The 21,630-nt window shown below is 45.6% G+C and overlaps 1 protein-coding gene across 1 annotated transcript in view; it reads right to left on the bottom strand.

Annotated features, from left to right (window-relative positions):
- Positions 1-1,234: 1,234 nt before the first annotated feature.
- Positions 1,235-21,630, bottom strand: part of CDAN1 (codanin 1) — a 72,105-nt gene continuing 51,709 nt past the window's right edge. Inside the window, 10 exon segments of the mRNA XM_083166065.1 lie at positions 1,235-2,447; positions 8,535-8,642; positions 10,532-10,737; positions 10,814-10,877; positions 12,281-12,388; positions 12,743-12,897; positions 12,972-13,050; positions 18,267-18,330; positions 20,556-20,705; positions 20,998-21,101. Coding sequence (XP_083022191.1) covers positions 2,322-2,447; positions 8,535-8,642; positions 10,532-10,737; positions 10,814-10,877; positions 12,281-12,388; positions 12,743-12,897; positions 12,972-13,050; positions 18,267-18,330; positions 20,556-20,705; positions 20,998-21,101 — 1,164 coding nt within the window. The 3' untranslated portion in view covers positions 1,235-2,321.

The following is a 21,630-nucleotide window of genomic DNA, read 5'->3' as shown; positions in this document are numbered from 1 at the left end:
CTGTGCACAGTGCTGCTATTCAAAAGTCACTCACATCTCCCGCTGGACCGCGCTAGCCAATAGGCGCTTGCGGTCCAGCAGGCAATCAACTGGTGGCTACTGGACCGCGAGCGCCTATTGGCTAGCGCGGTCCAGCGGGAGATGTGAGTGACTTTTAAATATACCACGTCTCCTGGGGGCAGCGGGCAGCCGGCGGGGGAGCCGCACTGACTTGGGCACCTGAGCGGGCGTGATGGCTACGCCTCTGTCATTATTATCCGCCCGCCCGCCCTCCTATATTACATACCAGGCGCCGTGGATGGCTGCTGCTGCTGCCGCCGGGGAGATGTGTAGAAGACGCGCCCGCCAATCACAGTGTATGTGGAGGGGATGCGCCGGCAGTGATTGGCTGGCGCGTCTTATGCACATCTCCCCGGCGGCAGCAGCAGCAGCCATCCCCGGCGCCTGGTATGAAATATAGGCAGCCGGGCGGATGATACTTTTTTAATATAGGCGGGCGGGCGGGCGGCTGTAATATAGGCGGGCCGGACATACTGGCGCCTCAGTAATTTTGGGGGGGGCAAGCTGCCCCCTCGCCCCCCCCGTTCCGGCGCCACTGCCTGTGAATACTCATGCTACAATTTTCTGTACAGTGAAAGGTTTATTTTTCTATAAATGTATACAGTTTTTATATGTTTACAATCTAAATTATTTATATACAAGTATGCTTGCCTTGAATCTACATTTGTAATCTATCCATGTATCAGAATGAGAAAATTGAATACAAATATTTGACTTACAGTGGTCTCCCTGGTCTCTTTCTCAGCGGTAACACACATGAGAACATTTTAGGAAATGTTTTACACTTTCTTAATAGGAACACCATAGTCAGCACTTCCCCTGCAGCCGCCACGGTACAAATGCAGCTGATGCAACTTTAGGATAGACAGTGAACTCTGAGTGGCAAGTGAATTTTTCAAAATAGGTGTGCAAATTCCCAAGCAAACATTTTTATTCATCAAAATGACCTGTAATGTTTACCTTCTATAGGAAATAAAAAATGTTGTGTAAAAAAAGAGATTTGAATTTATATAACAAATGCGAGAGACGCTAGCATTTTTTGTGGATATTTTACAAAGCTCTCGCAGATGTTTGCACTCAAAAGGTTAAACATTTGCAGTGTGGTTTTGGATCTAAATTATAATTAACCCTTTGAGTTCGTTTTACACTTATTGAGAGAACATGATACATAAAATGTATTTATCAATTTATTTTAGATGAATTGCTTTTCATGACCACAGTATTTTTCTCTCATAACTTTCATAGTACTTCACATTGTGTCCACAATTACATAAATAGCTGGAAATTGTTAATACCTTACACTGTGTTACTCTCATCACCAGTAGAGTGCAGCAGTGAGCTTAAAAAAATACAGAACACTACAATAAATTCATTAATTGCCATGAAGGTATTATCTTCGTAGGAGACAACCTAGTCTCTGTGCACTTTCGTACTTAAAACATCTAATTGCAGTGAGCGTTCGAAAATGCAGCAAACATTTATTGCTTAATGATACAGAGATACAATATTTTTTAAAAGTTATTACAAAACTAAAAATCTTTATCATAAAATGCTGCGTGTTCAATATACAAACACCATCCATCCATGAAAAAAATTGTGAGTGCTAGCATACCCTGTCTGACACAGTATTGTAATCACTTTCTGTAGACGGCTCCAGGTGGTTTATATAAAACCACAGCTCAAACAGAGCAGATGCATTATTTTACTTGTGTCAATCCCTTAAAACAAAAATTAGAAAATCTCCTCCCAACACCTAAATTCATAAACACCTGTTTCAGTTATATCCTGAAGTTGTGATTTAATATAAAACAAATGTATAAAAAGAAAGCACTCTTTCCTGCAGTTTAAAAAAAAAGGAAAAAAAGTGGAGGCAGCCATTTTGTGGGACAAATAATTATTCATCCATAAAATTAGTAAAGAACTGATTAATAAGCTGCATTTCCATTGGTTGAGCACATAAAATGGCTGCCTCCCCTTTGGTGATGTACCTTTACTTACTTTTTGTTTATTTATATACAAAATTACTAAATGCTCCAAAAAAATGAGCAATAAGAAAATATTAATACATACGGTAAATAGAAGCTCTGAGAATAAAGTTCTATGCTCATGGCTCCATGTAACCTGTGAATCGGCAGTGCACAGCGAAGGTTTGTCCCATGATAAGATTCTCGTCCTCATGAAGCAGCAATTTGCCCACAGGTGTGAAGCGCAGCACAGCTAGCAGCAGATGATACGGACAGACACGTATCCTGTTCCGGGTACTAGCTTGGAGCTATGATTCCAGTCACTGTCTGCAGAACAAGATTACAAGAAGTGTCCTTGAGGTCGTCTGGTTCGCTGATGTTTTCCGATCTAAAGCCTAATCCATCCACTTCCACCAACAAGTTCTGTTGAGGGGAAAAAAATAAAAATAAAGAATTGTCCATCCTTTTGTTAAATCTACTATAAAACCACTGAAGACATTGGGAATACAGCACTGATTCCAGAGTGGGGACACGTTAAATTCTCCTCTTATAGCCCACATCTGCACGGACTCAGTAATGTATACATAAGACCCACAGCACAACAGAGAGGACCATAGGAAGTCATGGGTTTGATTCCCACCATGACCCTAACTGTGCAGAGCTTGTATATTCCCCCTGTGCTTGCGTGGGTTATCTAACACACTTCAAAACTATACTAGTAGAAAAATGTAATTTGGTGATGCCAATTAACCTATGAAAGATTACCTCCCCTCACATCAAAAGAAAACAAGAATAGGTAGTGGGTGTCCAGTGTCCACTAACTGACACAAACAAAGATCTAACAGAAGTACAACAATCTAAAAAGGTGGGTACGCTCAGTGGATGCTGTGCAAAGCACCTTCCTTCCAAAACAGGCATCCCCAGAAGCAAACGAATGAAACCTGTAGAATATGGTGAATGGGTTAGCAGATAAAGCTGATCGGAAGCTCACTGCCTCATAAAAGGCACGCACCCCTCTAGTAGTTCCCTGAGGCTTTCACACATCAGCTGTTCAAAACCACTTTGTATCTGACACCTGTAATCCACTCTGACATTTCCACTTCTCAGCGTCCTAGAGGATGAAACTAACTAAACCGAAGTACTCAAAGCCCTGATAACATCAACCGAACCATGAGGGCTTGTTTTTGATCCCTTGTCCTTCAGCAGAACTTTTGCACCATGTGTTTCAATCAGGACTGCATATCCATCTTTCCATCAGACCTCAAAGTGAAAGCACAATTGCCTGCTGAGAAAATCTTAGATGTTAACGGTCTGCTCTCAGCCACAATGTTATGCCCCTTTCCCACTGCAGCCTTAAAACGGTATATTGACGATTTTTGAGGGCAAAATACCGTTTAAGGCTGCAGTGGGAAAGCGCCAGAGTTGAAATACCATTTAAAGTTAAACAGTATTTCAACCCGTTTTCAAAGCAGGGTTTTAAACGGTAATCTACCGTTTAAGAGGCAATGGGAATGCATCTTAAACGGTTTTACCAGCAGATGCAGCGAGGATGGCTCATATTTGAGCCATCATCGCTGAATGTGTATACAGCAGCCGTGCTGAAAGATGCGCGGCTTTCAGTCCAGCTGTCTGCTCCCTCCCTTGCCACCCCCCTCCCCGCCCGCAGCGTCATATACTCACCGCTGCTCACCGGCGCCGTCCCTCACCGCCCGGCAGTCCTGCTCCCCCGCCCGGCCACACAAGCTGGGCGCTCTGCCCCTCCCGGCCTGCTCGCCCCGCCCCCCCCGCCTGCTGAACACGGAGACCTGCTCGCGCCCCCCCCGCTGAACACGGAGACCTGCTGAACACGGAGATTATTTATCAGCCAGTAATATATACATTGCTGGCACAGGCCAGCAATGTATATATTATTGGTACCACTGCACACCAATGATTATTTATCAGCCAGTAATATATACATTGCTGGCACAGGCCAGCAATGTATATATTACTAGCACCACTGCACACCAATGCTGTAAAAACGTTTTGAAGAGCTAAAACGTTTTACCTGCAATGGGAATGGTACTTAAATTGCATTTAAAACTGTAATCTGCTGCAGTGGGAATGCTAAATACCGTTTAAGATTACCTGTAACTTAAAACGGGTCTGCAGTGGGAAAGCAGCATTAGACGCACAAAGTACCTCTAGCAAAAGGAACACCCAAGCTGCCAGGTGTCAAACCAAAGCCCCCAAGAAGACTATACTCTGCGACTATCTACCTATTATATTCCAGTGTCTATCCTCTTTCCTGCAAATGAAGATAAAAACATGGTAATTGCTTTGATATGGTAATTGCTTTGATAAAATGGACCAGGTAGGGAATGATATGTGGACCTCATAACAAAAATCTGCATTGTGAAAAAACGGAACCATAACCGCTACTTCATGTACGTCTAACTAAAACCGGGTAGCCAGAATTTTAGCAAAACATTTTAAGATCCACATTCAGCAAGGATATAGTTCTGTAACTGGCACATGGAACAGGGTATTTACCTGGTTTCAGGCTCACAGCAATGTTTGGCATGACTGGTAGCAAGGGCCAGAGTTGGCAAGAACTAAATATTAAGGTAAGCTTAGGAGCAACAATGTTTCCCCAAGGGAGATATCCACTAGGGCGGAGTGAAAAAACTGAAATTGAGAAATTCAAAATCGGCTAGTGTGGGAAAGTTGTGACTTGACCTGAATAAGAAACGTGCAAAAGCATTTTGATCTGAGTCAACATCTTCTGTTCTGGCAAGAGGCCTGAAGTTTCACTTTTTAGGTGAAAATGACGAAACCTATGAAGATGCTCCAATCTAGTTATAATTATGTCAGGATGTCTTAGAGTGGTTCATTAATATACTTTAGCATAGTAAAAAACAGTACGAGCTTGTCCTTGTGCAAAGTGACTGACTGGCGGGAGAAAAAATCCCTAATAATTGACCCATTTTCATGGTCACAATTGTGAATATTGTGTGTTTTCTCCTGAACGTGTTTATAATAGAAGAAGCACAAATACTCTAAATGGAATTTCATTGACACTGTGTGAAATATAACACTGCATAATAGCCCTTATTCAGACCTGATCGCAGTACAAATTTGTTCTCAAAATGGGCAAAACAAATGCTGCATTGCAGGTGGGGCAGATGTAACGTGCTGAGAGAGTTAAATTTGGGTGGGGTGTGTTGAAACTGAAATCTAAATTGCAGCAGGTATTTACTCTGCACAGAAACAAAATAACTCAACACAAATCTAAAGGTGGCCATACATCTACAGATCGATTGTCAGATCTGGCTGGTTGGAACAAATACCTGGTAATATCTGAATGACAGTTTTGTGCAGTTTTCCAGCATTTCAAAGCAAAGTGCTCTCATCCATTACCAGTATTTTGTTCCAAACAGACAGATCGGACAATAAATCTGTAGATGTATGGCCACATTAACTCCCTCTGCACATGTTACATCTGCCCCACCTGCAGCTGCATTACAGCATATAATTATGCCAAAGATAAGCCAATATATTAACAGTTAAATACATTAAAGTGCATTATGCTGTAATAAGTATTGCTGATCAATCCTGCCTAGCAGGGCTGTCTTTTTGTATCGGCTTAATGGGCACTTGCCCAGGGGCCCCCGGCGTATAAGGGCTGTATGTTGATAGCTGAGGATCCCATTTTTCCAGGGATACCCAAATTTTGAAAATCGGCCCTGGGGAACAGCAGATATCCAACTTCAAAGCAGCAGTCCACATCCGACCTGTTAATTACAATTTCCAGTCATATTTCTCAGGTTCTCTCTGACACTAGCGGCTTGTCTCTATCATGCCCAGAACCAGAGATATCAGCCTTCAAGCAGCCGGTCCCTGCTCCAGCTCCAAACGTCTGGTGTAGTTTTATATTTTTGTCAATGGATTGCTCTGGCTCCTGATCTCTGATACCCAAGTTCCCAGCACCTCCTGAAAGTTGGGACTCTAGGTTTTTATACTAGGCTAAGAAATCTATTTCCAGATAATGTCGATATCTGCAGTCAAACAAGCTGCCCTTCCACCGGAAAATGACGAATATTAAGCCCACTCCATTATCCAATCGTCCCCTGTGTATAAAACAACCCCTACCTCCCTGGAAGTCATTTACAAGGGACCCTTCATACAGCTCAGTGCCCCCTTCCACACGTTAGTGTTCACCCTCCCACCACCTGTGCAGTAAAGGAGTAATTAGCAGAAGTTACTGCTCCAGGTCCTACATGTTGAATGGAAGATAGAGCACCCCCTGCCACCCGTGGGACATCAAAGCTGCTGCTGATACCACCCCCCACCCCTAGGAGGGGAGAATGGGTAAGGGCCCCAGTGCATTGCTTTGCCCAGGTGCCCACACTGCTGTTAAGACGACCCTGCTGCCTAGAAATGAACACAGTGATTGGCATATATGTACTGCTGGACACCACTCATAGAATGATTAACCTGTTATTTTTTAAATCAATGTTCTTGTTTTTTTCCCCCTAAACATTAGATGTATTTGTTTATTTATTTATTTACAGTTTCTTATATAGCTCAGCAGATTCCTTTACGCTTTACAATAGTAGACAGTGATAAAACAAACTGGGTAATGACAGACAGACTTGTGGGTTAGAGGGCCCTGCTGCAAGCTTACAATTTATTACATCATAATACACTTCAACGTATTTAACAGTTAATATATTGGCTTATCTTTGGCATAATTATATGCTGTAATGCAGCCCAATCATGTTCCCAGTATAGGGGATGCAACACTGTTTTTCTGTCAATAAACAGAAGTGATATGTAAAATGATACATTAGACAGTTTACACTTACTTGTAATACTTATTGTAACAGTTACTGTTTTTCAATAACAGACTGCAACAGTTATTTCTTATTTATATACACAGGATTGTCTATCTTTGTATATGCACTGCAAAGAGAGCAGCATAAATCCAATTTCATGTATTTCAGTGACACTGTGTGAAATATAACACTGCATAATGGCCCTTAATCAGACCTGATCGCAGTACAAATTTGTTCTCAAAATGGGCAAAAAAATGCTGGACTGCAGGTGGGGCAGATGTAACATGTGCAGAGAGATTTAAGGTGGCCATACATCTACAGATGTATTGTCCGATCTGTCTGGTTGGAACAAAATCCTGGTAAAAGATGAGAGCAAATGACAGTTGACCATTTGCTTTGAAATGCTGAAAAACTGTCATTCAGATATTACCAGCTGTTTGTTCCAACCGGCCCAATCTGACAATCGATCTGTAGATGTATGGCCACCTTTAGATTTGTGTGAGTTATTTTGTTTCTGTGCAAGGTAAATACCGGCTGCATTATTTTTACACTGTAATTTAGATTTCAGTTTCAACACACCCCACCCAAATTTAACTCTCTCAGCACGTTACATCTGCCCCACCTGCAATGCAGCATTTGTTTTGCCCATTTTGAGAACAAATTTGTACTGCGATCAGGTCTGATTAAGGGCTATTATGCAGTGTTATATTTCACACAGTGTCACCGAAATTCCATTTAGAGTATTTGTGCTTCTTCTATTATAAACACGTTCAGGAGAAAACACACAATATTCACAATTGTGACCATGAAAATGGGTCAATTATCAGGGATTTTTTCTCCCACCAAAGTCAGTCACTTTGCACAAGGACAAGCTCGTACTGTTTTTTACTATGCTAAAGTATATTAATGAACCACTCTAAAACATCCTGACATAATTATAACTAGATCGGAGCATCTTCATAGGTTTCGTCATTTTCACCTAAAAAGTGAAACTTCAGGCCTCTTGCCAGAACAGAAGATGTTGACTCAGATCAAAATGCTTTTGCACGTTTCTTATTCAGGTCAAGTCACAACTTTCCCACACTAGCCGATTTTGAATTTCTCAATTTCAGTTTTTTCACTCCGCCCTAATATCCACGTTTAGGAATGAAATATTTTTTGTAGTCCTCTTCACACAGAACTCAGACGTTAGACGGCTGCTGTCCCCCACAGCCACCCTATAGTGCCTTACAGTCAACAGTAAGCCTTACCTGAGCTGTTCGTTATAACGCCCAATGGAAGCAAAGCCTTGGTTCTATTGAACATTGCCACCTACCTTCCTAGACTTAAAATACAGTAAGAAATATATTGCTGTACTGGTAGCGAGAAAGCCCCACACACCAACACACTTCAGCCTTAAGCTGCCTCCTTACCTGCACACATTACAGGACAGGGAGAAGCTATGCACATGCTTTATTACAAATGCCCATGCACTGCTATATTCCCAACATGTACACATACAGTATCCATCTATAATCAAATGACATGTATGTGGTGCTACGTTCTAGCAATATGTGGTTCACTGATCATTAGCTCCACAGCACAATAACGTAACCTGAAATGACCCTATAATTCAAAGGAATTCATTTTCAAAACTCGAATCAAAATAGATTTGTTTATTGTCCTCACAGACTAGACAGAAATAAACACGCACCTTTGTCCACTTGTACTCCTGGAAATGGCACATATATTTCTCAATCTCCTCTTGCTGCGTGAGACCCATTTCCACCAGTCGTCGCACCACGAACAAGAAAAGGTCCCACTGTAATGCAGAGAACCCTCAGCAAACACGCTACTACAATCCCGTCCGATTAGGAGTACTAGATTACCCCAGTTATGGGTACAAAGTAAAAACAAAACTTTGCCCAGTTAGTATTTACTTGAAGAGTTAGACTGAAAGAGTTTGGCATATACAAAATACCCGGGTACTTTTTTAAACCAGTATGATCAGAATCTCATTATTCTGCGCTGTTAGGGGATCCTGTTCATTATAGTATCCAAATTATCAATACCTGGCTGCTTTACTCCCACGCTCTTCACATAAAAATGGGCAGAATCGTGTTTTTTTTTAAAAAGCACAATATAGTTGATGTATAAAAACATGACTGGCATGGTGGTTAGCATTCTAACATTATGGTCTCACAGAACTGAGGTATTAGGTTTAATTTCCACTAAAGTCCTGTATGTGTTGAGTTTGTCTGCCCTCCTGGTCTTGGCAAGGGTTTCCTGCAGCAGCTCAAAAACATACAGGCAAAAAATTAACCCTTATATGTGTGACGGTTTGATAGGGAGAAACTGGGGCAGGGACTGATGTAAATGACTGATTGGATCACATGAGCAATCCAACTTTCAGTTTCCCGATCATCATGAAACAATGAAAGTACAGAACATGCCCAGAACAGGTCCTGCAATCACATCTCAGAAACGCAACCAGTTTGGATTATTTTGAAAAAAATAAACGTGTAAGTTTCCACAATTTCAAGCGTATAAATAGAAACTGGGGGATAACAAGAAGAGAACGGATCTCGTACCGAACTCACATGGGTAGGAGGTCACCCTCCAGGTATTTTATTGTATTTTCTATACCTTTTTGTCTTATAAAATCATTTTTATCGCTATTAAATCGTTTGGTACAGAGACGGTTCCAAAATTTTTCTTCATGCACGGCCCTTCTACATGTTGAGAGTCTATTGGAACCAATCTAAGTGCACCATTTGCAAAAGTTACCATTATAGGAGTTACCATACATTCCGTACTATAAGTACGGTACGCATCCAGATTACTTTTCCTGGTTTACACTGCTGGTGACCCTTTAGAAAAAGAAACCTTTATATGCACGGTGACATATTAAACCTGTGAGTCTGGTACGCTATATTGGTTTCCCTTAGATGAATAATATGGTTTGCAACTGAGGATTGCTATCTAAGACTGCTTTGTTTCTTACCTCCTCCACACCCCCAAATCGAGTCTTTTGAACTGGATGTTAAAGAACAGGAGTACAAGTATAAAGATACCTTGATAGGAGTTGAAAGCTCTGCATTATTGTTAGTACGGTGCGCAACTTTATCACTTTTCTCCTGAGAATACACTGAAGGTGTCCTTATATAAAAAACCCTTTATTTACGGGATTTTACTAATACCCATGTGAGTTCCGTACGAGATCCGTCCTCTTCTTGTTATCCCCATGTTTCTATTTATACGCTTGAAATTGTGGAAACTTACACATTTATTATTTTTTTGTAGCTAATGGTCACAATGTTACTCTAGAACTGCGATCAAATCACAGTTCAGCAAATACAGTATTGAGAGAAAGTGGAACGAGATAATGCACCAGGCAATAAATTCCTAAAGGAGCCCATACACGCTCCGTTCTGGGCGTCCGTTCTGTACTTTAAAAGTAGGCATCGCATCGCATGCATTGTGCATGCAATGCAATGCGATACGATGTAAAGCTAGTACAAAAAGTATGTGCAGCACATACTTTTTTTTACTGTACGATGAGATGCGCGGGAGCCTGTAAAATAGCAAAAGCTGATTGGTTGGCACTTTACATTATCCCAGGCTTTACTAAATCTACCCATCAAACAAACAACTGTATGTATCCCAAATTTGAAACACTTGCTGCAGTATATCACCCTTATCCCATCTCACCTCGTGTGCCTGACCATCCATAATATAAGCGATATTCTTGTCAGTATACATTAATTGTACAGGGATGGGTACCCTGAAGTCTTTCTCCCAGACTGCAAGCAACGTTGTTAGGAGGGGTCTTATGTGTGCCTGCTTCACGATCTGTTTCTCATGTACAGTGTCTGCCTCTCCACATGGGACATCCAGCAATGGTACACGATCAGACACTGCAGGATTGGGGCATCAGTCAGATTACATGGTATTTATACAGAAACGCAATGTCCAGATCTGCGTCACTCTTACCCAGAAGAGAAGCCAGCTCCACCGTACACTTTGCAAGGTGATGTTCTGCTGAAGGAGTGATATACTGTAAAAATGGAATACACACATTATACATATGACCTACAGTATTACTAGTACACTAAAACGTCAGAGGCACAGATTAGGTTTTAAATGCAATAACATAAAAAAATAAAATGTAATCGTAATTCCAGTATTTGCTTGCAACAGTTTTTGGTCTAGAAACCCTGTGCCGAAGTTGTATACCCCGGTCATTATTAGGCCGGTTCTACCCTGCAAGACCTATACAGCACCACCAATATACTACTGACCTTATCTACTATACCAGACATGTACAGCGCCACCAATATACTACTGGCCACATCTACTATACCAGACATGTACAGCGCCACCAATACACTACAGGTCATTACCAGACATGTACAGCGCCACCAATATACTACTGGCCACATCTACTATACCAGGCATGTACAGCGTGCCACCAATACACTACTGGCCCTTACCAGACATGTACAGCGCCACCAATAAACTACTGGCCATTACCAGACATGTACAGCGCCACCAATACACTACTGGCCATTACCAGACATGTACAGCACCACCAATATACTACTGGCCACATCTACTATACCAGGCATGTACAGCGCCACCAATACACTACTGGCCATTACCAGACATGTACAGCACCACCAATATACTACTGGCCACATCTACTATACCAGGCATGTACAGCGCCACCAATACACTACTGGCCATTACCAGACATGTACAGCGCCACCAATACACTACTGGCCATTACCAGACATGTACAGCGCCACCAATACACTACTGGCCATTACCAGACATGTACAGCGCCACCAATACACTACTGGCTATTACCAGACATGTACAGCGCCACCAATATACTGGTCCTTACCAGACACGTACAGTGCCACCAATACACTACTGGCCATTACCAGACATGTACAGCGCCACCAATACACTACTGGCCATTACCAGACATGTACAGCGCCACCAATACACTACTGGCCATTACCAGACATGTACAGCGCCACCAATACACTACTGGCCATTACCAGACATGTACAGCGCCACCAATACACTACTGGACCTTACCAGACATGTACAGCGCCACCAATACACTACTGGCCCTTACCAGACCTGCACAGCACCACCAATACACTACTGGCCCTTACCAGACATGTACAGCGCCACCAATACACTACTGGCCATTACCAGACATGTACAGCGCCACCAATACACTACTGGCCGTTACCAGACCTGCACAGCACCACCAATACACTACTGGCCCTTTCCAGACATGTACAGCGCCACCAATACACTACTGGCCATTACCAGACATGTACAGCGCCACCAATACACTACTGGCCATTACCAGACCTGCACAGCACCACCAATACACTACTGGCCCTTACCAGACATGTACAGCGCCACCAATACACTACTTACCTTCCTGCAATTTAGGCTTTCAGAGAGACGCTCTAGAAAACGTTTGAGTTGCACAATCCTCACTCCCTCCTCTTTGTCACGTGGTCCTACGATAATGCATAGGATGTCCTGCAACAGATAAGACATATAAAAGTGAACATAACCCTATGAAACAGACAACTTGCACAGAACCACAAATACTATTGTACTTTTACTACATTATATTGCAACCTTTACACTACAAATAACAGCAACCAGCTGGCACACACCGTGGTTATAAGATAGGTTATAGGAGGTCATTTCTCTCTATCCCCACTTGTGCAGGGGAGAAGCCCCCCAGCCATAGGAGAGAGGCATGGCTGTACCCACGTACATAGGAACGTTAGCGCCTCAGCTACACGGTAATAGGCATTCATTCCTCACCTCTCCACATACCATGAGCTACATCCGATCTCTCTATGCAGCTACACCCCACACACCTACCTTTATCTCTGTAATAAGCCCGGAGGGGAGAGTCACTTTGTGCTCACAACCTTCCCGACACCCTTTCTTCACCTCGTCGCAGCTCAGAGATGACATCATAGCCTGTGCCTTCACCATACGAGTAAACGTGGACTTCACTTCTCTTCTGATTAATGCTGCGATGGATAGAGTAATATTATAATTCTGCCAATACTGCATTTCTGGTGCTGCTATAGAGTCACAAAGCTACCTGAAATGTTGGTGTTTAGCCATGTGCTGGCCTTCTCTATCGCCAGGGACACTGTAATATCTTCAGCGCTACTCAGGACCTGCCATTAAATAAAAAATATAAAATGCATTTTAAGTAAATGGTTTCTTTGACTTGCTATGCCGCTCCTGTGATTGGACCCACAACCTGCTTCACAAAATGAAAGCACTGGTAAATTCCTAACCTCCCCAACTGTACTGCAGGCAGCGGCCAAACCTCCCCAACTGTACTGCAGGCAGCAGCCAAACCTCCCCAGCTGTACTGCAGGCAGCAGCCAAACCTCCCCAGCTGTACTGCAGGCAGCAGCCAATCCTCCCCAGCTGTACTGCAGGCAGCAGCCAATCCTCCCCAGCTGTACTGCAGGCAGCAGCCAAACCTCCCCAGCTGTATTGCAGGCAGCGACCAAACCTCCCCAGCTGTACTGCAGGCAACGGCCAAACCTCCCCAACTGTACTGCAGGCAGCGGCCAAACCTCCCCAACTGTACTGCAGGCAGCGGCCAAACCTCCCCAACTGTACTGCAGGCAGCGGCCAAACCTCCCCAACTGTACTGCAGGCAGCGGCCAAACCTCCCCAACTGTACTGCAGGCAGCGGCCAAACCTCCCCAACTGTACTGCAGGCAGCGGCCAAACCTCCCCAACTGTACTGCAGGCAGCGGCCAAACCTCCCCAACTGTACTGCAGGCAGCGGCCAAACCTCCCAAACTGTACTGCAAGCAGCGGCCAAACCTCCCAAACTGTACTGCAGGCATCGGCCAAACCTCCCCCAACTGTACTGCAAGCAGCGGCCAAACCTCCCCAACTGTACGGCAGGCAGCGCCCAAACCTCCCCAACTGTACTGCGGGCATCGGCCAAACCTCCCAACACTGTACTGCGGGCAGTGGCCAAACCTCCCAACACTGTACTGCAGGCAGCACGGCCCCACATGTCGCTATTGTATGCAGGATAAATCTAGTCAGGTCGCAGTCACTGGAGAACACTGACAGATTGCTCAGCACAGTTGCCCTGTCTGTAGGCCCCGTAATATTATTATTGACCCATCTCCCCTGGGACACTCTTATATCAAACTGCAGTATATAGCCAACATCAAAAAAATAGGATTTTGGGTACCTACCGGTAAATCCTTTTCTCGTAGTCCATATGGGATACTGGGCTTCACTACTATGGGGGATTGAGACCTCCGCAGGAGAGACAGGCACATAAAAGAACTTTCAGTGTGGGTGCACTGGCTCCTCCCCTCAATCTCCCTCCACTAGTCAGTTAATGCAAAAACTGTGCCGAAGGAGAGCATGTGAGGAGTATGTGATAATGTATTGTGGTGAGATTCATCCAGCACACCCAAACGAACAAAAAACATATAAAAGAGGTGAATCCTAACAACTTAAGAGGACACCTGTAACTAGAACAAATCTATAGTCATATTTATCCTATAGAAAACAAGGCCAAAAAGCCTAACAATAAAGTAGGTCTGACAGCAGAAAAAGCCGCACTGAGGCGGGCTCCCAGTATCCCATATGGACTACGAGAAAAGGATTTACCGGTAGGTACCCAAAATCCTATTTTCTCTACCGTCCAATGGGATACTGGGCTTCACTACTATGGGGAGGTCCCAAAGCTACCAGAACGGGTGGGAACGTGCGGATTCTGCTGTAGAACCGCATTCCCGAACTGGGAATCCTCCCTGGCCAGGGTGTCAAACTTGTAGAACTTCACAAATGTGTGTTGCCCTGACCAAGATGCGGCCCTGCATAGCTGCATTGCCGACACCCCTCGAGCAGCCGCCCAAGAGGTACCTACAGACCTGGTTGAATGAGCCTTTACTGAAAAAGGAAGCGACAAACCAGCTGATGCATAAGCCTGCTGGATAGTACATCTTATCCACCTGGCAATGGTACGCGTTGAAGCAGGTAAACCCTTCTTCTGCGCATCATAAAGCACAAACAGGCTGTCCGTCTTACGGATCCTAGCTGTGCGCTTGACATACCCCTTAAGGGTGAGGACCACATCCAAGGTATCTGGTATATCTGGGTGTGTCGCGCTAGAAGGAACCACAATAGGTTGGTTTAGGTGGAACCCTGACACCACCTTTGGAAGGAATTGTGGTCTAGTCCTGAGTTCGGCCCTATCGTTGTGGAACACAAGGTAAGGGCTCCGACAAGATAAGGCCCCGAGCTCGGACACCCTCCTGGCCGAAGCTAGAGCCAGCAAAACAACAGTCTTCCAAGTGAGGTGTCGCAGCTCAGACTCCTCCAATGGAACAAACCGGGCTGATTTTAAGAAAGTAAGAACTACTTCCAAATCCCATGGTGCAGTGGGAGGCACAAAGGGGGGCTGAATCCTCAGCACCCCCTGTAAGAAGGTTTGCACTTCCGGCAAGGCCGCAATCTTTTTCTGAAAAAACACAGATAGTGCGGAGATTTGGACCTTTAAGGAACCCAATCTGAGTCCCTTATCCAGGCCAGCCTGAAGGAAACGTAGCAGACTGTTTAATCGAAAACTGGCCGGAGGCAAGTCATTCTTCTCACACCAGGCAATATATCTGCGCCATATTACATGATAATGAGCAGCCGTCACCGGCTTCCTGGCTTTTATCATTGTAGTGACGACAGAGGGATGGAGACCCTTGTGGACTAAGATCTGCCGCTCAACCTCCAGGCCGTTAAACGTAGCCGCTGTAAGTCCTGGAAGACGAACGGGCCCTGGAGAAGCAGGTCTTCTCTTAGGGGCAGACGCCACGGGTCTTCCACTAGCATGGCCTGAATGTCCCCGTACCAGGCCCTTCTTGGCCAGTCTGGTGCCACCAGTATGGCCTCCGTTCCCTGATGCCGGAGCCGCTTTAGCACCCGAGCCAACAATGGGAGAGGTGGGAAGAGGTACACCAATTGGAAATCCCAGGTCCAGGTGAGAGCGTCCACCGCTATCGCCCCTGGGTCTCTGGTCCGTGCACAGTACATTGCTACCTTGTGGTTCGATCGTGAGGCCATCAGGTCGATCTGAGGGAGCCCCCACAGATCCACTATGGCATTGAACACTTGAGTGTGAAGGCCCCACTCTCCCGGGTGAAGATCGTGACGACTCAGGAAGTCCGCCTCCCAATTGTCGACCCCCGGGATAAAAATGGCAGACAGGGCCTGGACATTCTGTTCCGCCCAGGACAGAATTTTTGACGCTTCTCTCATGCAAGGCATGCTCTTGGTACCACCCTGCCGATTTATATAGGCCACAGTGGTGGCATTGTCCGACTGGACCTGGATCGCCTTTCCCTGTAACAATGGAGCTGCCTGTAACAGGGCATAGTAGACCGCCCTCAACTCCAGCTTGTTGATATGAAGTCCTGACTCCAGTGGAGACCATCGACCCTGTAGGCGGACTCCCTGTGTCACAGCTCCCCAGCCCCTCAGGCTGGCGTCCGTGGTTACCAGAATCCAGTCCTGGATCTGGAACCGTCTGCCTGCCAACAAATTGGATGAATCTAGCCACCACTGTAGCGAGATCCTGGTTCTTGTTGCAAGGCCAATCCTTCTGCGCATCTGCAGGGGGGAGCCGGACCATTTTGTCAGAATATCCAATTGAAAGGTCCTGGAATGGAAGCGGCCAAATTGTATTGCTTCGAATGAAGCCACCATCTTGCCTAGAAGCCGGAGGCAAAGATGGATCTGTACCAGAGGTGACTGTAGGACCTCCCTGACCAGCTGTTGTATTGCAGTGACCTTTTCCATCGGCAGAAAAACTTTTTGTTCTGATGTATCCAGGATCATGCCCAAGAAAACCATCCTCTGGGTTGGAACCAGCGATGATTTGGGCATGTTTAGGATCCACCCGTGGTCTCTTAGAACCTGTATGGACAGATTGAGAGCACTGCTTAAAGCCTCCGCCGACCCTGCTTTTATTAGCAGGTCGTCCAGGTATGGCACTACATTCACCCTTCGGAGCCTGAGTAGTGACATCATTTCCGCCATTACCTTTGTGAAAACCCGCGGGGCTGTCGACAGGCCGAAAGGTTGGGCTGTGGTGACATACAAGCCTCACAAGTAACCTGGGACTGTGACTTGGGCACAAACTTGGTGCTACACACCATACAAGTGAACTTTTTCACCATGATGAGATAGTACTACAATGTCTGTAGTAACAAACACAACCCCCACGCAGTCACACACGTGCACACACTGCTGGATGTGTTTCCTCTGAGTGAAAACAGACTATGTGCTTGCCTTATGCTGTGTCTGTAACTAAACAGTGGGGAAAAAACAGAGCAATTGGGGAGCCAAGTGCACCCTTAACCTGAACTCACAGATCTGGGTGAGCTGGTAACGCTAAACACAGTGATATAAACAACACAGTGTCTGACTAAGCTAGATAGCGCAGCAGCGCTAAATCGCTATAAAAAACCTGCTGTCTCTGCCGTGCTGCAAGTACCCGGATCCACCACGCCAGTGAGGAGCCCTGTAATGGAGTCTGGCAGCGTGTGAAGAAGCAGGAAGTGACAGCGCGCGCCCAGCAGAGCTTGGTCCCGCTCTGAGTGAAGCCCCGCCCCCTTACACGGAGCTGGCGCTTACATATAATTATACTGACATTATTTAAGGTGTAAAATATATATCATACATTATACCCTGAGGGGTGTCCCTGGTGGTCCAGCGGCAGCACCCCTATGCCAGTTATCAGACGCGGTGTTCACGCGGTCCCTGCTGGAGAGCCGCCATTACTAGCCGTCGTCTTGCCGCACCAGAAATGGCTGCGGGGACCCCTTGTGGGACCCCCAGCCTGTACTCACCACCGATGTCTTCAGACCTGTCAGGGGTGTGCGGCGGCTAGGGGACTTGCTCGCTACAGCGCAATGCTGTGCGGTGACAAGTCCCACGCAGGACTGGATTGTCCTGTAGCAGGGTCAGCTCTGCACCTGAAGAGGTCGGGGACTGACCCTTCCCCTGACACCCACGAAGCAGGACAGCTGTGTGGTCACCACAGCGCCCCAAAATAACAAACTTGAAAATAAATGTGGAAAAAACTCTGGAGCATCCAGAAGCACTGCCTCTCCTGAGGCACATTTTTCAAAACTGACTAGTGGAGGGAGATTGAGGGGAGGAGCCAGTGCACCCACACTGAAAGTTCTTTTATGTGCCTGTCTCTCCTGCGGAGGTCTCAATCCCCCATAGTAGTGAAGCCCAGTATCCCATTGGACGGTAGAGAAATTATTTTTTTATTTGCATTATGTAAAACAATTTATCAATGGAAGACCACAAAAGCGTAAAGCCATCACTGGAATATAAGAAATCTCACACATGTAGAGGTCTCCTCAGGTAGCAGGACTCGCACAGCCTCTGGAGCCTTCTTCTTGCAGTATCTGAGAAGTTTACGTAAGAAATTGTATTACAGATACAGAATATCCACAAACACTGCACTATGCTGATTCCATCTACCATCACCATTAGCAATGCTCTCATTTATCACCACAATTCTGGTCTCACACATGGCAGGGTACATAGGGGTAAATGTACCAAGATGGGAGTTCTATTACCCATAGCAACCAGAGTCTTATTTATTTAGCACCTTCTAGAAGATAATAAATAGAATCTGATTGGTTGCTATGGGCAACGTCCCATCTTCAATAGAACTCCCATGTTAGTACATTTTCCCCTCTCTGCCAGGCTCGTCTCTCTGATAATAAATAGGGAATTATTTATATATTGTACAATTCTATTACATTATGTGCAGGTTGGCATTTATGTACGTCAGTCACCATATGCTATAACAGTAGCACAATGCAAGGAACTGAAGTTACACAGAGACATAAATGTGCTGCGAGGTCATAAATACATCAAGAAAAGTTATTTCCCCATCATCATTAGAAAAAGATGGCTCCTGATTAATATACTGCGGATACAGCCCACAATATATCACAGGACACTATTAGGGGAGGGGGGGGGGTGTAGCATAAAGGCATACATTATGCGATTTGGGCCCGATTTCACCCGAAATCGTCCCAAATCGCATGTTTTGACACCCTATCCAACCCGATGCGCGGTCCCGTGCGCATCGGAGTCGGGCAGTCGCACCGGCTGCACATGAGATTTCCTAAATCTTATGTGCAGTCTCCGGGCAGGGTCAGCAGGTGGGGGATGCCGGGGAAGGTGAGCTGACAAATAGTCAGCAGGCGGGGGACGCCGGGCATGGGGAGAGGCTGGCAGGGGCAGCTGACACTATAGACAGCGGGCGGGGGATGCCGGGGAAGGTGAGCTGACAAATAGTCAGCAGGCGGGGGACGCCGGTCATGGGGAGAGGCTGGCAGGGGCAGCTGACACTATAGACAGCGGGCGGGGGGGACGCCGGTGAACCGGTGAGGGGAACAGCTCACTGCTGGACAGGAGGACCAGGCAGACGCAGCTCAATACAAACGAATGGGGAGGCAGTGATTGGCTGAGAGAGCTCTCTCAGCCAATCAGCAATTGGCTGAGAGAGCTCTCAGCCAATCACTGGCTCCCCATTCTTTGTATTGTTTTTTTTTCTTCCTTGAAGCTGCGTCTGCCTGGTCCTGCCCAGCACGTGAGCTGTTCCTCTCGCCGGTTCACCAGCGTCCCCCCGCCCGCTGCCTATGTGTACACTGCCCCTGCCAGCCTCTCCCCATGCCCGGATCAACAGTGTCCCCGGCCAGCTGACTATTTGTCAGCTCACCCTGCCCAGCTGTTCCCTGCTGCTCCCCAGCGTCCCCCACCCGGCTCTCCTCCTGCAGCTCCCCGGGGACTGCATATGATAAATCCATGAGATTCATCATATGCAAAATTTGGCACATCAAGTGCCTAATCGTGTGTCCCTCTCCCGGGGAGCTGCAGGGGAAATCAAGTCCGACTTGTCCCTAGGACAAGTCGGACTAAAGTATGGGGGCCTTAAAGCTCAAAGGTGAAAGTACAGATCACTAGAACACATCGCACTTATTTCACATAGCAAGTATACAAATCCCTAGTGCAGATAAACCAAGGTTAAAATCAGAGTCTATGCCAGTGATGGCTAACCTTTACACTCCAGCTGTTGTTGAACTACACATCCCAGCATGCCCTGCTACAATTTTTCCCATACCAAAACTGATGCAGGGCATGTTGGGATGTAAAGTTCAATAACAGCTGGAGTGTCAAGGTTAGCCATCACTGGTGTATGCTAATGACCATAATAGTGAATAAGCTGCCCTAGCATAGCCTATGTCGGAGACCATTCTCCATAGTGCAGCAGCTTTAGCTGGTATCAGTGCTGCCAGTAGGCGGAGTGTAAGAAATCTCCATTTTATTTTTAAAAGCAGCAATCATCTACACTGCAAAATCAAACTGGTTTTGCAGTGTAAACGATTGCCGCTTTAAAAAAAATTGGAGATGTCTTACCAAATCTCTCACTTTCTGAATCTCTCATCCTATTAAATATTTCCTTATATGTTTAAACATGAAACAATTATCTGTTCAAACTAGGGTTCCTCTGTGAATTTTCTTCATTCACGTTCTGCACTACCCCCATTATCAGAATTCAATATTGAGCAGCACATATGATAAGTACAGTAACAATCACTGAAGGACAGCAGCTTACTCTTGGGCTTTCTGAAGTGCCTGTCGTCCATCCTCACAGAGCTGGACACACACACCGTCCAGCAGCTTGCTGTGAGCAGCAATGTCCTCTGTCACTTTATCCTGCAGAACGACCTCTGCTCTCTTCACAAGATCTGCCACAAGTGTTGCCCTTCATGACACATAAATGGATTTCATATTTAAATCACTGATTTCAGCACCACACAACCCAGGTAATAAGAGGCATAGTCATATTTTAATACCTCACCCAGCATGTACCACACATAGACAGAAAAGATATCCCATAGTTCCTTGCACCATGTATCTTACTGACACCCCATAACTAAATCTTTGGTTTATATACAATCACAGCATGTCGGCAGATTCATGAGAGCACAGAACACATTCCTCCCTACAGCAAATGATCATCGTACAAGCAATACAAGATTCCATCTGTCCCTCACTTTATGTGCTTGACACAGTTGGATCCGATGCGTTCCGCCACGAATTCCACGGTTCGTCGCAGTGAGGGGGGCTGGTTGTGGAAGAAGGCTTGTTCCAGCTCAGCCTGTGCAAACAAAGCGCAGGTTTTACCAAACTCTATCGTTGGTACTGTACAAACATGGAACCAAACACACTGTGATCATACTTCTGTACATGAAATAAGGAGGATTAGCGATTAAAATCAACAAATTCCCTATGATTTGTCATTGAAAATCATGGGGATGGTAGCAGAGTGATCAGCACAGCTACCTAATGAGGTCATTAGTTCAATTCTCAACCAAAGCTGTATTGGTGTGGGGGCATGTGTATGCCGTATATGGGGAATATGGTGTGTAAGCTCCCCCTGAGGAAGGGACTGATGTGAATATACAGTGTACAGCGCTATAGCACACCTGTGCTCTAAATAAAGAACAGTCAGAAAATGGGTATGGGTAGTAGGGTCAACCCAATTGCAGTCAACACTCAAAAGGTCAACCACTATTGGCCAACAGGCCATAGGTCGACATCTTAAATCAGGGGTGGCCAAACCGGTCCTCAAGATCTACCAACGGTGCATGTTTTCCAGGCAACCTGTGGATCTATAGTAGGAATGA

Source organism: Crinia signifera, chromosome 12 (genome assembly GCF_055691185.1).
Source record: "Crinia signifera chromosome 12, ASM5569118v1, whole genome shotgun sequence".
NCBI classification, from domain to species: Eukaryota; Metazoa; Chordata; class Amphibia; order Anura; family Myobatrachidae; genus Crinia; species Crinia signifera.
Note: the sequence above shows the minus strand (reverse complement) of the source record. Positions and strands in the feature narration are given on the sequence as shown.